Raw genomic sequence first — 17,769 nt, 5'->3', positions numbered from 1 at the left:
ATGCCCAGGCCAGGGGAAGGGGAGCAGTGGCATGGGAGCTCTGGCACAGCAGCACTAGGGCCCTGGTTTTAGCTGCACAGAAGCGGAGGGCCTTTCCCTGGGAGGCTCCAACTTGGGCCCAGCCTGGAGTGGAGGTATGGGAGGCTGACATGCAGGCAGATGTGGGTTAGGAGCAGGGAGAGGGGCTTAGAAGTGTGACAGCTCATTCTCCTTCACTGTAGTGACAGGTCCAGCTGTGGCATGGTTAGAGGGCCTCTACCAACTTTGGTTTAGTTAAAAGACACCTCCCCCCCCCTCTGAAACTGTGAAGTTGCTAATAGCACAGACACCACCACTCACACATAGGAACAGTCACTGAATGTGGATTCTTATTTTCCTTGCAAGACCAAAAGTTTCTTTAAAATCCTTCAACCACCAGTGAAATGATCAGACGAGAAAAATTTTAGCTGGGCGTCTTGTCATCAAAAATAAATACAGTTGCACGGAACTGCAAGATCTGAACCAAACAAAAACTGGGAAGACAGATTAACCACCCTGCAATCACAGGTCACTCTGTGGGCTGAGGGAGGGGAGTGCAGGAGGCCTGGCCACACCATCTCGGTGCAGGGAGCCACTGCGGGGTTGGATCAGATCTGGTTCTGACATGCAGAACTGGAGTTGTAATGCCGGAGCCGAGTCTGAGGAGTGGGGCAGGTGGCAATGGCAGAGTGGGGTCTTATTGCTGCAGCTCCTTCATTCTGTTGAGAGCACTGCCGGCACGGAACCACTCGATCTGGGTCTCATTGAAGGTGTGGTTTAGGAGGATGGTCTCCTGTGTTCCATTGGGGTGCTTGATGATACATTTCAGGGGCTGCAAGAGAGAAGGCAGGTGTGTGGGTGGATGGCTCTTAGGAACATGACCCCAGGTTCTGCTGGAGGGTCACGAAGGGTTGGGTACCGCCCTGGGGCCTTGGGGGCCAAGAGGTGAGCCAAGTCCTAGGTCAGGTCTGGGCCAAAGTGGCAATAGTGAGACCAGATAAGCATAGTTCCTAAGGTCAATTGGGCCCTGACTGTCTAAAGCTGTTGGCATCTGGGTGCCAAGCATGGGCTAATGAGTGAATGATAGGAGGGCCTGAGATGGCTCCATCATCATTTTGGAAGGCACTTCCCTCTCTTGGGGTTGCCTGGAGAATTCAAGGGCCCTTGCAGCTAGAGTCAAGGCTCATGGGAAGAGATACAGGTGGGGCCAGGTATAGAAGGGGAAGCAAGATGGCTGCCCTGTACTGCCCCCTCAGGAGGGCCCTTCAGGAATGGGATGGCTAACGTGCCCTCCTTCCCTGGCCCCCGACCTTGCCAGGTGCAAAGTCCTTCAGGCCCTGGATGGTCAGCTTGTCCACAGGGTGAATCTTGTTGTAGTCAGCTGGGTCAGCAAAGGTGAGGGGCAACAGGCCCTGCTTCTTCAGGTTGGTTTCTGGAAGGCAGAGAGCATACTCAGTCCATAGTGAACAGGACCCCTTACCCTTTCTCTGTGTAGGAACATCACCAGGGCTCTGGGAGACATCCTAGTCCCACCACCTGTGGGCCTGCACAGGTGTGTGCTGGTGCTTTTGTCTCTGTAAAGCCTTCCTGATAAGACTTTCACCAGCAAAAAGAACCCTGTGACCATGTGCCCTGGATTTCACCTGTTTAGATCCACAAATTTGGAAGCAAGATCAGTGCTTGCCTGAGATGGGAAGCTGGGTGTTGGACTCAACACAAATCTGAAGGGGCAGAGGCTGGCGGGCTTGGAAAACAGGCATGTGGCTTCAGTCCCAGTTTGGAAACTGGCAGGTTGGGTGACCTTGGACTGCCAGGGTCCGGTAGCAGATGGGGCTGGGCTGGGCTGCAGCTCACCGTGGATCCTGGCGAAGCTCTTTGTGATGATGGCCCGACCCCCAAGGTGGCGGGGCTCCAGGGCTGCGTGCTCCCGACTTGAGCCCTCGCCATAGTTCTCGTCTCCGATCACCACCCACTGGATGCCGTGTTTCTGTCAGGGAGGGAGGAGTGAGGTATGAGGGAGAGGAGGACCTGGCCCCTGCCCACACTGCCCCTAGGCTTCCTGAAGTTCACAGGTCAAGGGGCTGGAGAGGCTCCTCCTCACCATCTCCCAAAGGGCAGGTGAAGTCAAAGGTGAATCAGGCCCTAAGGCAGCGGTTCTCAACCTGTGTGTGTGTGTGTGTGTGTGTGTGTGTGTGTGTGTGTGTGTGTGTATATATATATATTATAAAATATGTATTTCCGATGGCTTTAGGCGACCCGTGTTTTGGTCGTTCGACCCCCGCCGGGGCCGCGACCCACAGGTTGAGAACCGCTGCCCTAAGGGGATTGAGGGGATGAGCCATGGGCCCTGACTGTCTATAGTGGGAAAGGGAGGTGCCACCCACCCCATAAGGCTCTTGTGCAGTGGGGGTGACACACATGGGACTGCCTGCCTGGCACCGCAACATCATTTACCTGTGGGCTCATGGGTGGAGAGCACCCTTTCCCTGTACCCCCACCCAGCCACCAGGGGGTGCCAGAGGATCGTCACCTCTGACCCCACTGACTCTGACCTACCTTGTAGTAGCGGGCAGTGTCAGGGACAGGACCAAATTCCTGGGTGACAGCATTGCGCACAGAGTTGGCCTTGCCATTTTCAATGTTGATGGCACCAATGAGCAGGTTGTTGGAGATGTTGTCCAAGTGCCCACGGAACTTGAGCCAGGGGCCGGCAGCTGAGATATGGTCAGTAGTACACTTCCCTTTGACCTTGGGTGGGTGGGTCAAGAGGACAGAGTTGGGGTGTAGCCCTAAACTTGTGGATGAGGGCAGAAGCCCCCTAGAGGCACAAAGCAGGCTCCAGTGGCTGGGACCCAGGAAGAGTAACAAGAAAAGCAGGTGCGCCTGACCAGGTGGTGGCCCAGTGGACAGAGTGTCGGACTGGGACATAGAGGGCCTAGATTTGAAACCTGAGTTCATCGGCTTGAGTGCAGGCTTATCCAGCTTGAGTGCGGGGTTGCTGTCTTGAGCATGGGATCATAGACATAACCCCATGGTTGCTGGCTTGAGCCCAAAGGTTGCTGGTTTGAGCAAGGTGTCTGTCTGCTATAGCCCCCCAGTCAAGGCACATATGAGAAAGCAATCACTGAACAACTAAGGAGCTGCAACAAAGAATTGATGCTTCTCATCTCTCTCCCTTCCTGTTTGTCCCTATCTGTCCCTCTCTCTGACTCTGTCTTTGTAAAAAAGAAAGAAAGAAAAGCAGGTACAAGATACATGGTCTGGCCCTGCTGGATAGCTCAGTTGGTTAGAGCACTGCCCCCAAAGCATAGAGGCTGTGGGTTCGATACTCGGTCAGGGCAGATAAACGAACAGATCGATGTTCCTATCTGTCTCTCCCTTCCTCTCTCTAAAAATCAATAAAAGAAAAAAGGATTTTTTTTTTTTGTATTTTTCTGAAGTTGGAAACGGGGAGGCAGTCAGACTCCCGCATGCACCCAACCAGGATCCACCCGGCATGCCCACCAGGGGGCGTTGCTCTGTTGCAACCAGGGCCATTCTAGCGCCTGAGGCAGAGGCCACAGAGCCATCCTCAGCGCCCGGGCCAACTTTGCTCCAATGGAGCCCTGGCTGCGGGAGGGGAAGAGAGAGACAGAGAGGAAGGACAGGGGGAGGGGTGGAGAAGCAGATGGGTGCTTCTCTTGTGTGCCCTGGCCAGGAATCGAACCCGGGACTCCTGCATGCCAGGCTGACGCTCTACCACTGAGCCAACCGGCCAGGGCTCCAAAAAAAGGATTTTTTAAAAGTCTGGCCAGTGGTGGCGCATTGGACAGAGTGTCAACCTGGGACACTGAGGTTCCAGGGTGTTTTTTTTTTTTGTTTTTTTTTTTTGTTTGTTTGTTTTTTAATTTATTCATTTTAAGAGAAGAGAGAGAGAGTGAGAGAGAAAGAGAAGGGGGGGGAGGAGCAGGAAGCATCAACTCCCATATGTGCCTTGACCGGGCAGGCCCAGGGTTTTGAACCGGCAACCTCAGCATTCCAGGTCGACGCTTTATCCACTGCGCCACCACAGGTCAGGCTGTTTTTTTTTTTTTTTAAGATTTTATTCATTATAGAGAAGGGAGAGAGAGAGAGAGAGAGAGAGAAGGGGGAGGAGCAAGAAGCATCAACTCCCATATGTGCCTTGACCAGACAAGCCCAGGGTTTTGAACCGGGAACCTCAGCGTTTCCAGGTTGATGCTTTATCCACTGTGCCACCACAGGTCAGGCAGGTTCCAGGTTTGAAACCCCAAGATCACCAGCTTGAGCACAGGCTCATCAACATAATCCCATGGTTGCTGGCTTGAGCCTAAAAGGTCACTGGCTTGAGCAAGCGGTCACTATCTCAAGCACATATGAGAAACAATCAACAAACAACTAAGAGTGCAGTACCTACGAGCTGATGCTTCTCATCTCTCTCCCTTTCTGTCTCTCTCTCTAAAACAAAAAAGATACATGGTCTACAGTCCTGGCGTTGTCACCTCTGGCCAAAAGGACTCAGACAAAGCTGTCACCCACCCCTCAAAGGCCTTGGGAATGAGATGTCAAAGGGGGCAGAGGCTAGACTGAGCCAATAGATATGTCTGCTCACTCCCTAAGGCCCAGGTTCCCTGTAAGAGGCTGGAAGACCAGTTACAGACCTCATGCTGGACGGAGAAAGAAGAACCAGGAGATGTGTCTGGGGCCTGGCTGATGACTGAGGAGTTTCATCTATCCCATGGGCTTATTGCTGGCTGTGTCACTGCTTAGAGACCCCTTGGCAAACAGCATAAGTTCTTGTCCAACATCGGTCTGAGGCCCCTGGCCACACTACAATGGCTTGTGTCTGTTCAACTCGCAAACACAGGCCACAACACTTAACACCCAACTGTGGGAACAGAGCAATCAATGGCTTCTAGAGCCTGTTTGGTTAAGCCTGAGGGGCGAAGACCTGCTGTGTTGGGTCACACATGCCTTTCTTGCCCTTCCTATGGTGCAGTTACTGCACACACACCCACTAGAGGTGGCCCTTACCAGCTGCAGCCAGACGCCTGAGAGCCGCAGACAGTATCTGGCCTGATCCAGCTCTGCCTGGCACGGGGCCAGTGAAGAAGGGACTCTGGGCTGTAGATGCCCTCACTCCTCCCTACCTCCCCCCCACACACACACCTTAACCCTGCCCTTCTCCTCCCCTTGTGCCTGGGGGAGAACACATGGGTGTTCTGATCAGAGAAGGGTACCCTGGCAGGCTAGGGCTGTTCTCCCGTCCCCACATTGCTGACCTTGATAAGGATTTGCAGATCCTCCAGGTCTTTGCCATTCCATTTGTCAAAAGGTTCAAGAAGCTGCAGGCGCTGGCTGGTGGGGCTCACATCCACCCGCTGTCCACTGCCATCCTTGGGAGGGTGCTGGTAGGTGTCCTGACCAGGGTCAAACTCCTGCAGGGGGACAAGGACATGGGTGCCAAATCCTCAGTCCCTTCTCTAATAGAAAGCAAGTTCCCCATGACCCAAGTCCTTTCTTGCCAGTAGATATAGCTGCTTCATTCTCACTAATGATACCACCCACACCTACCCAAGACAGGCAGGACCGAGATGCCAAGATGAAAGTGTCTTGGGCACATAGCACACAGCCAGTGGTGCTAAGAGCAGAGGGCGCAGGGCCTGCTCACCGTGCGAGGAAGCTCATCTGCATCGGGAGCCTCCAGCTTGAACTTCTTGCCATCCTTGCCTGTCAGGAAGTCAGTCTCTGGGTTGAACTTGAGGGTGCCGGCAATGGCCAGGGCTGTGACAATCTGAAATGGAGGTGGCCAGTTTGTTGGTTAACACTGAACACCACTCCCCTTCCTCAACCCCAGCCAAAGTCTAGATCAAAACTGAGCACAAAAAACAAATCTCTGAGATCACAGCCCAGGCAATTTCCAAGTCCTCTGTAGAGGTTGGAGCTGCAGAATAGCTCTGGGGCCACTGATCTGTGGAGAACTCATGAGCCCAGGGCAGTATGTCCTGAACCACTCCCCACTAGAGTCTGGACCTCAGTGCCCCACTCAGGGCAGAGCCAGCCTTGCTGGGGATACTCTCCCCTCCTGCAGGTGTGCCAGCTGGGCTGGGGGAGGCCCTAGCACAGAAATGCTGCTATGATATGTCCCTAGAGCCGGGGTCGGGAACCTATCGCTCGTGAGCCAGATGTGGCTCTTTTAGTGGCTGCATTTGGCTCGCAGACAAATCTTTAATAATAATAAAAAAATAACGGGCTCTGGCCGGTTGGCTCAGTGGTAGAGTGTCGGCCTGGTGTGCAGGAGTCCCAGGTTCGATTCCTGGCCAGGGCACACAGGAGAAGCGCCCATCTGCTTCTCCACTCCTCCCCCTTTCCTTCCTCTCTGTCTCTCTCTTACCCTCCCACAGCCAAGGCTCCATTGGAGCAAAGGTGGCCCGGGCGCTGGGGGTGGCTCTATGGCCCCTGCCTCAGGCGCTAGAATGGCTCTAGTTGCAACAGAGCAACGCCCCAGATGGGCAGAGCATCGCCCCCTGGTGGGCATGCCGGGTGGATCCCGGTCGGGCGCATGCGGGACTCTGTCTGACTGCCTCCCCATTTCTGGCTTCAGAAAAATACCAAACAAAAAAACCACATTAAAAATATAAAACATTCTCATGTATTACAATCCATTCATTTCCTACTGCTCATGTTCATGGTTGTGGGTGGCTGGAGCCAATCACAGCTGTCCGGGACAACTCCCCAAATTTTTATTGGATAATACTTAACGTACACGGGTCGTTGTATGGCTCTCACAGAATTACATTTTAATATATGTGGCGTTCATGGCTCTCTCAGCCAGAAAGGTTCCTGACCCCTGCCCTAGAGGGAAGCACACTGGAAACATGACAGGCCATCTCACCACTCAGTTTTAGCAAACAAAATTATTTCTGAAACATTTAAAAAATCAAATCAAGAGACTGGCTGTGTGCCAACCATGGCTAAAGCTGAAGCCCAACTAAGTGCCAGTGGTGCCTGTGCTTGCTTGTGTAATCCTGACAGGGTCCTGGGGCACAGAAATGTGACCCAGCCTGGCCCATATGGCTGGGTAGAGCAGGGCTGGCACCAACCTGCCCATATGGCTGGGTAGAGCAGGGCTGGTAGAGCAGGTGCAATTCTGCAGCTCCCGTTTGTGATCACAACTGTATTAAACAAGCAGCTCTGACTCCTGGAACGTGAGAGGCCAGGCAGGGGGCACCAAGGGAGTATGCTCCTTGGTACTGGCAAGGCCTTGGTTTCTGTTACTAGAAGCCCTTCCCTTGCAATGCCAATGCTCCCAGAGCAAGCCCGTGGGTCAGTGCCCTTGCCCCAAGCCCCATCTCGCCATACCTCCCCTGACTGGATAGGGGCAGGGCCCCCCCAAACAGTCCAAGGCCAGGATCTGGCTAGGCTGTCTCACCTCTGGGGATGTGACAAAGGCATGGGTCTCGGGGTTTGCATCGTTGCGACCTGTGAAGTTCCTGTTGTAGGAAGTGACGATTGTGTTCTTCTCCCCCTTCTTGATGTCCTTTCTGCCAGGTCAGAGGACACGGTTAGGGATGTCTGGCCTTGTCTCCTGGACCATTCTGTCTAGCTCTTGAGAGAAGGGGTAATGGAAAGACCCTGAAACAAGTCTCCACTGCAGGACTCTCAGAGAGAGCAGAGGGAACCTCAGGGATCACTGAGGTTCACTTGAGACCACACGGAAGACACAGGCAGAACCCAGACCAAGGCCTGACTTCACTGACCTGAGCTACTGCCTCCCCTCCAATGGCTGTGAGAGCCCCTGCCATGTCCAGTAAGACAAGGCCTCTGTGGCTTCTTCTTGCCACCAGGCTTCAGCCAGGGGCCACTCGGCCCTGCTGCAGGGTTCTTCAGCTTTACTCCCAGCCTGATTGCTGTCCTGCCTGAGCTAGAGTCTCTTCTCTTCACCCTAATGATGTCTCCATTCCACAGCTGGGGCTCCATGCCCCCGGATACTAAGGACTGTCCTACCAAAGATGTGCCTCTCACCTGTCCCACTGGCCAATGCAGGGGCCACAGGCATTGGCCAGGACAATGCCACCAACATCCCTCAGGACCTTTGCCTGCAGGGGAGAAAAGAGGACAGGGAATTGTCAGGGACAGGGAAAGAGTGGTTCAGCCACCTTCCCTGAATGCAACGAAGGGATGAAGAGCTGTACTGGAAGCTTGGGGCAGCTTCAGGGATCTGAACCAACCCTAGCCAGCAAGGTTATGGCTTGTCCTGTCCTAAAGCCACATTACACAGTGGTTGGGTTTGGGAGCCAGGGGTGGACCATGTGGGCACTCACATAGCCGTCCCGCTCAATGGTGGCACGGATCTGCTCAGAGCCTGGTGTGATGGTGAACTGGGACTTGCACTTGAGTCCATGGGCCAGCGCCTGTTTGGCCACAGCTGCCGAACGCCCCATGTCCTCATAGCTGGAGTTGGTGCAGCTGCCGATCAGACCTGGTGCATTGTGGGTGGTGGGGCCATAAGTCAGGAGAAGACAGTGACCAAAGGTCTCCACATGACCTCAAACAATCCAGACCTGGTCAAGTGTTAATCAACTCTGCTGGGCCAGGGGGGCTATTTTTTTTTTCCCCAGGGGCTATTCTTAACAGACAAGTTGGAAGCAACCTAACTGTCCAACAGTAAAGAATAGGCTACTCAAGACCCAGCCAATTAAAAGAAGACAATGTGGCCACTGAACACACCACTATTCTTAAAATAATATAATCTGCTTGTGTGTGTACACATCAGGGGGCTCATACTAAAATATGGACAGCCCAATGTTGGGGGGAGGGCTTACAGGTGATGCTAATTTTCTTCTTTTAGACTTTCTAGAATTCTCTGGCTTTTAAAATTGGTTTATAATCAGGAAAAAGTTCTTTTTAAAAAGTCTGTTATAGTTATTTTAAAAACTCAATAAAGACTAGATGACATCAAACTATCTACAGATATCAAGACAGCTTCTCATCAACTCAGCTATTTATTTCCTAATTATTAAACCACTAAGTGTTTTATTCACTTCAATTAACAAGGGTGAACATATTGTACAGCACTTTATGCCACACACTGCAGAAAGCGCTGTTCATACATTAACTCGTCATTTTCCCCAAGAACTTCAACGGGTAAGTATGATTATCACCACCAATTAGACAGGAAACCAGGACACAGGGTGGTGAAGTAACTTGCCCCTGGCCACCGAACTATGAAATGCCAGAGCCAGATTCAAATCCAGGCCACCTGGCTCCAGGTGGGTCCCTGCTCTTTACAGCCACACTGCACTGTGACAGCAGCAGATGTTAGTGATCCCAACATGCCAGTGTGTCCTCATATGTAAATTGGAACCGGGCATCCTGGGTAATGTGATGAAGTAATTTGTAAAACAAAGATACACATTCAATACACGCATGTGCCCAGAAACACTGTACCTCCCAAAGAGCTCCCAGAGCTGGTTTCTGATCTAGGGCTGAGACTAGGGGTGTTTTACAATGAGCACATTTCGTTTATACCAATAAAAGTAATTTCTCTAAAACGCCTTGAAGGAAAACTGAACAATTTCAGGCAGTACAGTGGTCCCTTGTCTATTGCAGGGGTTAGGTTCCAGAAACCCCTGCAATAGGTGAAAATCTGCAAAGAAGTGACCTTATATTTATTTTTTATATATATTTTAAGGTTTTATAAACCCTCCCCACACTCTTATAAACACTTCCTATGCTCTTAAACACTTTCTACACTCTTAAACCTACATAATTTTAACAACATATAAAATTCTATATGGGTCCTCACTAGTAAATATGTGTATTTTGATTTAATATTCTTTTTAATTTATTGATTTTTGATTTTATTTATTTTTTTTGTGACAGAGAGTCAGAGAGAAGAACAGACAGGAAGGGAGAGAGATGAGAAGCATCAATTATTCTTTGCGGCACCTTAGTTGTTCGTTGATTGCTTTCTCATATGTGCCTTGACGGGGGTGGGGTGGCTATAGCAGACTGAGTGACCCCTTGCTCGAGCCAGCGACCTTGGACTCAAGCTGGTGAGCTTTGCTCAAACCAAATGAGCCCACGCTCAAGCTGGCGACCTCAGGGTCTTGAACCTGGGTCCTCCGCATCCTAGTCCGACGCTCTATCCACTGCGCCACTGCCCAGTCAGGCTCAATTTAATATTCTTTTAATATGTTTAATTATTTTTATATTGTTTTCAAATTTTTTAGCCTAGAAAATGCTTATTTTACCATAAAAATTAAATATATAAAAATACCTATATACCGCAAAATCCCGCAATATAGCAAAAAATCTACTATACAAAATTAGATATATACAATTTAAAAATCCACAATACAATGAGACCTCAAAAAGTGAACTGCTATATGGCAAGGGATGGCTGTACCTGGTACATTTAGGAAGTACCCCATGATGAGAACAGGTGATTGTCCACAGCCCTGAGCAGACCCACTGGCCCTGAGGCCTATTAACCCAACAAAGCAGAAGGTGCTCACCCACTCTGATATCCACAGGCCAGCCTTCCTTCTCTGCCACAGTGCCCACTTCTGCCACAGGGTGAGCCAGGTCAGGGGTGAAGGGCCCATTGATGTGCGGCTTCAACTAAAGAAAAAAGGCATGAGAAGCAGAGAGGGGAGAAAACAGACCTTGGAGCCTCTCTCCTTCAGAGGCGGCTTCTGCTCACCAAGTCCCTACAGAGGGCCTGGGAGCCCAACTACCCTTCTTTGGGTTCAAAAATCATTCCATGCACACAGCTCCTGGGATCCTTCTAGCCCTGCCAGGCTTGTATTACCTGCAGTCTGCAGATGAAGGGCTAATGTGCCTTGCTCAAGGTCACATAGGAGATGGCAGAGGTCTAGAATGAATCAAGGTTGTCAGCTTTCTAAGTCCATTACCTCCCATACTATGGTGCGTTTGGAATCTTATGACAAATGGATGCTTTATGTGTGATAATACTTATCAACAAACGTGAAACACTTTAGCCAAGTGCCTGGCACCTGGAAAAGCACTCAATAAATGTTAGCAAATGTTATTACATGAATGAGCTCATTCAATCCCCAAACTGCCTTGGGTTTATATATGAGGTCCACAGAGGTTGACTAACTTGCCGAAGGTCACTGGCTTAAGTAGCAGAACTAGGATTTGAACCTCTGCAGACTGGCTCCAGGGCCCAAACCATTACCCACTGTCCTCCACTGCTTCTGTTCCTGTGGCCTGCATCTTCTAGGCTAGTCTACAGGTCTCAGGGTGCCAAATCCTGCTCAGACCTGGGAATCTTGGGCCTTGACCTCTGAACTCTGACAACAAGCAAACTCCAGAATGTAATCTTGGCTTATGCTAAAGCTGAGGTGGTTCAAACTGAACCAGTTTCTGAATCCCCACCCACAGTCCCTGCATTCTCCCTTTGGCCATATAGCCGTCCTGCAGCCCTTCCCACCCCACTGTGGTCTGATTCAGGCAGCAGGTGGCAGGGGCAGTGGAGTACCAGGGGCCCAAGAGCCCTGCTGGTATACAGGCTACGACCCTCCTGATCTTCCCCAGGGCATACCAAATGGGGCCTCAACTCCCCACCCTCAGAAACTCCTTGGGCCCAATTCTTTTTCTCACCTCGTTGAGGTTAATTTCAATCAACTGGTCATAATGGCAGCCAGGGTCGGGTACCAAGTGATCCTTGAACTCATCAGCTAGATTGGCAATGTCTGACATAGACAAGGAAGGAAGGTTTGAAGCATGTAAAACAGAAATTGGTCACAAGATATCATCCATGTATCCACTCATCAATCCATCCAACCATCCAGTATTAGTCTAGTGAAGGAGCTATCGGTGAGCCAGACATGACACTGCGATATGATGGGCACACAGAAACATGGGGACACACAGTAGTACCAACTGAGGTTCAGAGTCAGGGGAGGCTTCCTGGACATGAGAAGCAAAGAATTTTGAGGGAGAGTTACTTGGTAATGGAAAGGAGGGAAGGCCTTCCAGGAAGGACTCCAAGTGCTCAGAGCTTAAACAACTGACAGCTCTCCCACAGCCCTCTAGTTTCTGTCTTCACCAATCACCCTTGCTCACCTCCCTTCTGAGGATCGAATGATCCCTCCCACAGGCCCCGTTTCCAACTCTGAGCTTCAGAGAAGGTAAGCTAGGAGCTCAGGAATGCTGTGATGGAGGCTGGGAAAGTGGTTCCTATTGCAAATGTTTTCTCTCCTACTCTTGTTAGGGCAGACAAGAATTATAAACAGAAGCAGATCCATGTCATTTCCAGAGCTTCTTGTAGGAGGCACCAGGCACCAGGTTGAGAAAATTCAACGTTTGACTACCCTCTCAGATGAAACTAAATTCTAATCCCTGGGGCAGGGATATCTCAAACAAGATGCCAGGCTCTTCAGAAGCTGGAGAGAAGCTGAAGAGAACTAAAGACACCCAACTCTGAAACAATAACACAGCTTTCATAAACTTTTAGGGGCTTTTCAGTTCCCCTGACCCCAGTCAATACCACGTTTAAAAGCCCTACTCTAAGGGCCTGGCCGGTTGGCTCAGTGGTAGAGCGTTGACCTGGCGTGCGGGTGTCCTGGGTCAATTCCCGGCCAGGGCACACAGAAGCGCCCATCTGCTTCTCCACCCCCCCCCCTTCCTCTCAGTCTCTCTCTTCCCCTCCCACAGCCGAGGCTCCATTGGAGCAAAGATGGCCCGGGCACTGAGGATGGCTCTGTGGCCTCTGCCTCAGGCCCTAGAATGGCTCTGGATGCAACAGAGCGATGCCCCAGAGGGGCAGAACATCGCCCCCTGGTGGGCATGCCGGGTGGATCCCGGTCGGGTGCATGCGGGAGTCTGACTGCTTCGGAAAAATGGGGGGGGGGGGAACCCTACTCTAAGAGGAAAGGTACAGCTGATGTCTGTTCTGTGCCCCCCCCACCCCCTGCCGGCTTACCTGCTCGGCCTGTCTTGCTCAGGTATTTCTTCATCCTGTGGTTGTAAGGAAACACTGAAGTTGTGGCCCCGATTTCTGCGCCCATGTTGCATATTGTTGCCATGCCTGTAGAACAAAGCCCCGCAGGGCTGGCTGAGCAGCTGGTGCAGGGCCCACACACCTGCTAGATGTGCTCACCATCTTCACACCTTCCCTTGATCAGAGGCCACCTAATGGCAGCAGCCAAACTCCTCCCTATGGCCTACAGTAAAACCAAGGCCAGTGAAGAGAGGCCTGAGGGCCAGAGTTCATTGTTCCAGCTGTCAGAGAAGCCACTAGGTAGAGTGAAGAGGACAAAAGACTCAGCTACTACAAGACAAGTTCTAGTTCTGGACTGGCTGACCTACTCAGCAGAGTAGTTGACCACATGTACTGAAGGCTGACCTGGCCAGAGTGCCCAATTGCAACTGTGTCCACTTTGCAGGTGAGGCAAGTGGCTCAGAGAGGTCCAGGTAATGCCATAAAGCAAATGCAGGTGTGACATTCAGGTCTAGGTCTGCGATCTTTCAGCCATACCATGATGCTATGTAGAAATGTGTCTGGCTCCCAGGCACATTCCAATAAGACTGAAATGATGTTCACTGGTTGGACCACAGAGCCCCATATAGAACTGGCAAGACTTACTAAAGTACTGACTGCTTTTAAAATACCGAACTCACAGGACTGTTGGGACACGGGTCTGGGTTTATTACCAACTTCCTAACTGAGCTGTCAACAGTAGTAGGAGCAACCTGTAAGAGGGACCTCCATCAATGGAAGGGGAACAAGGGCCAGTTGAACAATGGCTCTGTGATAATGAGGCAGATACCTGGGGACATCTGGACCAGACCATCTCTAAGGCCTATTCCAAGTCTCCCTGGATTTCTGAGGGCCCAGGCATCGAGGCTAGGTCAGCAGGAGTGATGAGTAGGAGGGGGTCGGCTCCTACTAATCCAAGGGAAGTGAGTGAGGCTGCAACTCCAGCCAAGGGAAGATGGGGAAAAGGGTCTGCTTTGTGGATGAAGCCTTGGCTCTGCCTGCCCTCCCATTCCTGTGACCACCTACCGCCATCTTCTCTGGGATCCTTCTTCTGGATTACCCAAGATGGCCCAGTACCAAGGCCAGAGCCTTGCAGCGGAAGTTGGCTCAGCCCCTAATTCTGTGTAGCCACAGGGAAGTTCCCTCCCCTCCTTGAGGGGTCTCAATCTCCTCCTCTGTTAAATGAGGGACCTGGACTAACCACCTCCCCTCAGCCTCTAGGTGTCCATCCCAAGTCCCCAAACTGACTTGACAGATTCTCAGGGGAAGGCCTTCAGTGTTTCTATGGCCCAGGGCAGGCTGAGGGCCACATCATGTGGCACCTTTCTCACCAGTGCAGGAGATGGAGTCTACGCCAGGCCCATGGTACTCCACAATAGCGCCCGTGCCACCTTTCACTGTGAGGATACCCGCCACCTTTAAGATCACATCTTTGGGTGAGGTCCAACCGGAGAGTGAGCCTGTCAGCTTCACACCGATCACCTGAATAGATGGGGCAAGACAGCAATTACAGGCCATGTGCCATGTGCCAACTAGGAATCCATTAGCTGGATTCCCATTTCTGCATACAGGTATTTATCCCTGCCTCCCTCCCAAAGAGGTATGAGGTTGACCCATTCGCTCATCCCTTTTGGATTCCACATCCCCCATTCACCCCCATCAACCACTTGAAGTGAGCCCTTCCCTACCCCTTACCTTGGGGCACTTTAGCTCCCAGGGGATCCCAGCCATGACATCCACTGCATCAGCACCTCCAACTCCAATGCAGATGCCCCCCAGGCCACCACCATTGGGGGTATGGGAATCAGTGCCAATCAGAAGAACCCCAGGGTATGAATAGTTTTCCAGTATGATCTGAAAAAGAATTCAAGATCTTAAGCTTAAAACAAAATAATTTCTTGATTTATATTACAGAGACAGAGAGAGAGAGAGAGAGATGAGCATTCATTTGTTGTTCCACTTAGTTGTGTATTCACTGGTTGCTTCCCTTACGTGCCCTGGCAGGGGATCGAACCTGCAACCTTAATGTTTCGGGATGACACTCTGACTGACTGAGCTAACTGGCCAAGGCAAAATCTTCAGCTTTAAAAGACTTCAGCAGAAAATGAGCGTTCAAAAGGGGTCTATAAAACTGTCCCCTGCTGACACTTGGCCACTGGGCCATTCCCAGGCATTCCTCCAAGATGGGGCCCCTTCAGTGAGGCCCGGAAGGGCCAGAGCCTTGGAGACAGGAGGCCTGGGCACATGAATAGTCTTGACTGTATGACTTGGGCCTGTAAGTGCCTCCCTGCACCTCGGTTTCCTCTTTTGTTGGCACAGTAATAGAACACCCACACCATCTCGACCCCAGGATTGTGGTGAGAAGCATATAAACTGGGGTACAAGAATGTATCCTGTGACAGGCCTGTGGACAACCATGACCACCGAAAGGTGCTCCTGATGATAGTCCTTGCCTTGTGTGGTGGATGTGTCGAGTGTGCCCATCTGGCTTCTCATCAGGGCAGACAATTTTTCCTGACTTGGCTCCAGCCCCCATAAGGAAGCTCTGGGGACCCAACAGGAGCACCAGCTATGAACTTTTCCACAGCCAATCCCTAGCAGCCTGTAGGCGGCTCTAAGAAGTGAAGCAGCTTGCTCAAAGAAAAGGACAATTTGCCTCAATCGCCTTTTCCACTGCAGTGTTTGCTTTATGCACCCTCCTCCTAACTGGGAAGGTGCTGGCAGTGAGCATTTGTCCCAGAACATCTGATGGTGGCATGGGGTCAGCTGTCCCAGTGTGGCCCTGAGGTGCTGGACACTGAGGGCTGCAGGACACTGCTGGGAATGCCCCAGCCAGGAGTCCACGTGCTGAGTCTGAGTTCTGGCTCCATCACTTACTATTAGCTGTGGGTCCTAAGGCAAGTCACTTCTCTCCAAGCCTTGGTTTCCTCCTCTATAAAAAGAGGCAGACAATAGTGCTGACCTCATTGGATTACTGTGATGGCTCAGTGAAAGCATGCACATTTAAGCTGTAACAGTGCCTGGGAGATGTGTTATTTTTGTTTATTATTTTGCAGCAAGATCCTTTATCTGAGTTTCTACTGCTCATCTATCAGATGGAATTATTCCCCCAACACACACATTTGTGGGAAGGACAAATGAGATCAGAGATGTGAAAGGCTATATGAACTGCCAGGACCAATTAAATGGTGGGGCAGGCTCCCTAAAACATAACAGAAACCCCCCAAGGCCTCTGCCCTGGGCCAGGCACCTGCCCAGCAGACTCAACAATATATGAGGGGTCTTCCTCTTGGGAATGCAGAAGAAGACCTGGTTCCTTCCCTGGAGGACAGGCCAACACAGAGGAATTCTCTAAGAGAAAACCACCACTGGAGGAAACTGGTTACCTGTTTCATTACTCAGCAGCCATGTACAAAGGTTTAAAACTAGTTCATCTCAAAAGCTCCTCAATGTTGTAAAAGACTGATCCATGAAGACCAGACACACAGAATTCAGTGTGCCCACATGGTACAGATCACAAGTGTGGTCTATGTCCCAAAGGGAGAGGCTAGTTTAGACCCATGGACTGTAGAAAGTGTCACAATGAAGCCAGTTGTGACTGTGACCTCAGTGGTCAGCTGGATATGGCTGGATGAATGGGGGTGGGGTGACGGCAGGAGAAGTGTATTTAGGCTGAACTAACATCTACAACATAAAACTGGAAATTCAGCTGTCCACCTATACAGCGCACATATACACTGAGGACCTATTCTGACCTTGCTGCGGGCCCAGAACTAGAGAGAAAGAAGTAAGCCACAGGCCCTGTCCCCACAGAGCACAGTCTGCTGGGAAAGCACGTGGCACACACTGAGGTCATACTATGAAAGGGTCCCACAAAAGCACATCAGTGCTGGGTATGAGGGAGGGCCATGGGTACCCAGAAGGCAGAGACAAGGAGAAACGGCCAGGGCATTCGAGAAAGAGGAAAAGGAGTTACGGTTTGACCTGGATATGATGGATTAAAGCTGCTGATGGCCTGACATCAAGGGGGAGAGAAAAGTAAAGCTGCCCAGGATCACATGATCCCTGGGAATTTCCTTTTAAAAGGAACAAATACACTAGGGCTGTACACTTAGCTGGTGGCCCATGGTAGGTGTGAGCTGCCATCACTCATAGCCCCAAACTTTGGTCTAGGAGCTTCCAAAAAGCCCTGGACATTTGTGTCCAGGTAGAATGGGGGTAGAATGCCAAGGTAGAATGGGGGACACCTGGATTGGGTTGCCCTTAGCAACAAAAGGTGAAGGCTGGGTCCACCTCCCTCCCTGGCCTTGCTGCTGAGGGGCTTTCTGGCCCCTGCACACTGATGGGACCTGCTGTTCCCAGGCAGCCCCTCTGGCAAGGGTGATGGCAGAAAGGGCAGAGCAGTGATCCATGGGCTCTGGTTTCAGAGTGAGGCAGTGCTGGAGCCCACAGGATCGGGTTACAGCCTAACTCAACTCATCCTGAAGGAGGCCTGGGAAGTGAGGCCTGGGATGCATGTGGGGAGCAGGGTCACCTTGGAAAGGTTCCAAGAGGCAGGTTTCACATATACAATGGATGACAAATGGACACACAAATCAGTTCACACCCTACAAACCAGGTCAGTGGTTCTTTGATGAAAAGCTAAGCACTATCTCCCCAGAAACACACACATTTGCACTTACAGAGACTCAACTGCCAAACAACCAAGAAAAAATTCCTCCCTGGAGAGACCCTGAGAGAAC

At 51.3% G+C, this 17,769-nt stretch overlaps 2 protein-coding genes across 2 annotated transcripts in view; both read right to left on the bottom strand.

The window, feature by feature from the left end:
- XRCC6 (X-ray repair cross complementing 6) overlaps positions 1-17,769 on the bottom strand; it is a 223,839-nt gene that overhangs the window by 132,845 nt on the left and 73,225 nt on the right. The window lies entirely within an intron of this gene.
- The window catches only part of ACO2 (aconitase 2), a 45,935-nt gene continuing 28,512 nt past the window's right edge, over positions 347-17,769 (bottom strand). Inside the window, exons 5-18 of the mRNA XM_066358516.1 lie at positions 14,723-14,881; positions 14,359-14,509; positions 12,971-13,075; positions 11,647-11,738; positions 10,536-10,641; positions 8,340-8,497; positions 8,041-8,114; positions 7,448-7,559; positions 5,687-5,809; positions 5,298-5,453; positions 2,575-2,766; positions 1,873-2,005; positions 1,329-1,450; positions 347-850 (exon numbers count right to left, since the gene is read on the bottom strand). Of these exons, the coding sequence (XP_066214613.1) occupies positions 716-850; positions 1,329-1,450; positions 1,873-2,005; positions 2,575-2,766; positions 5,298-5,453; positions 5,687-5,809; positions 7,448-7,559; positions 8,041-8,114; positions 8,340-8,497; positions 10,536-10,641; positions 11,647-11,738; positions 12,971-13,075; positions 14,359-14,509; positions 14,723-14,881 (1,818 nt within the window). The 3' untranslated portion in view covers positions 347-715. The remainder of the gene's footprint in view (positions 851-1,328; positions 1,451-1,872; positions 2,006-2,574; positions 2,767-5,297; positions 5,454-5,686; positions 5,810-7,447; positions 7,560-8,040; positions 8,115-8,339; positions 8,498-10,535; positions 10,642-11,646; positions 11,739-12,970; positions 13,076-14,358; positions 14,510-14,722; positions 14,882-17,769) is intronic.

The sequence above is a fragment of the Saccopteryx leptura genome, chromosome 1, assembly GCF_036850995.1.
Source record: "Saccopteryx leptura isolate mSacLep1 chromosome 1, mSacLep1_pri_phased_curated, whole genome shotgun sequence".
NCBI classification, from domain to species: domain Eukaryota; kingdom Metazoa; phylum Chordata; class Mammalia; order Chiroptera; family Emballonuridae; genus Saccopteryx; species Saccopteryx leptura.
This window is presented reverse-complemented; position numbering and strand designations above follow the sequence as displayed.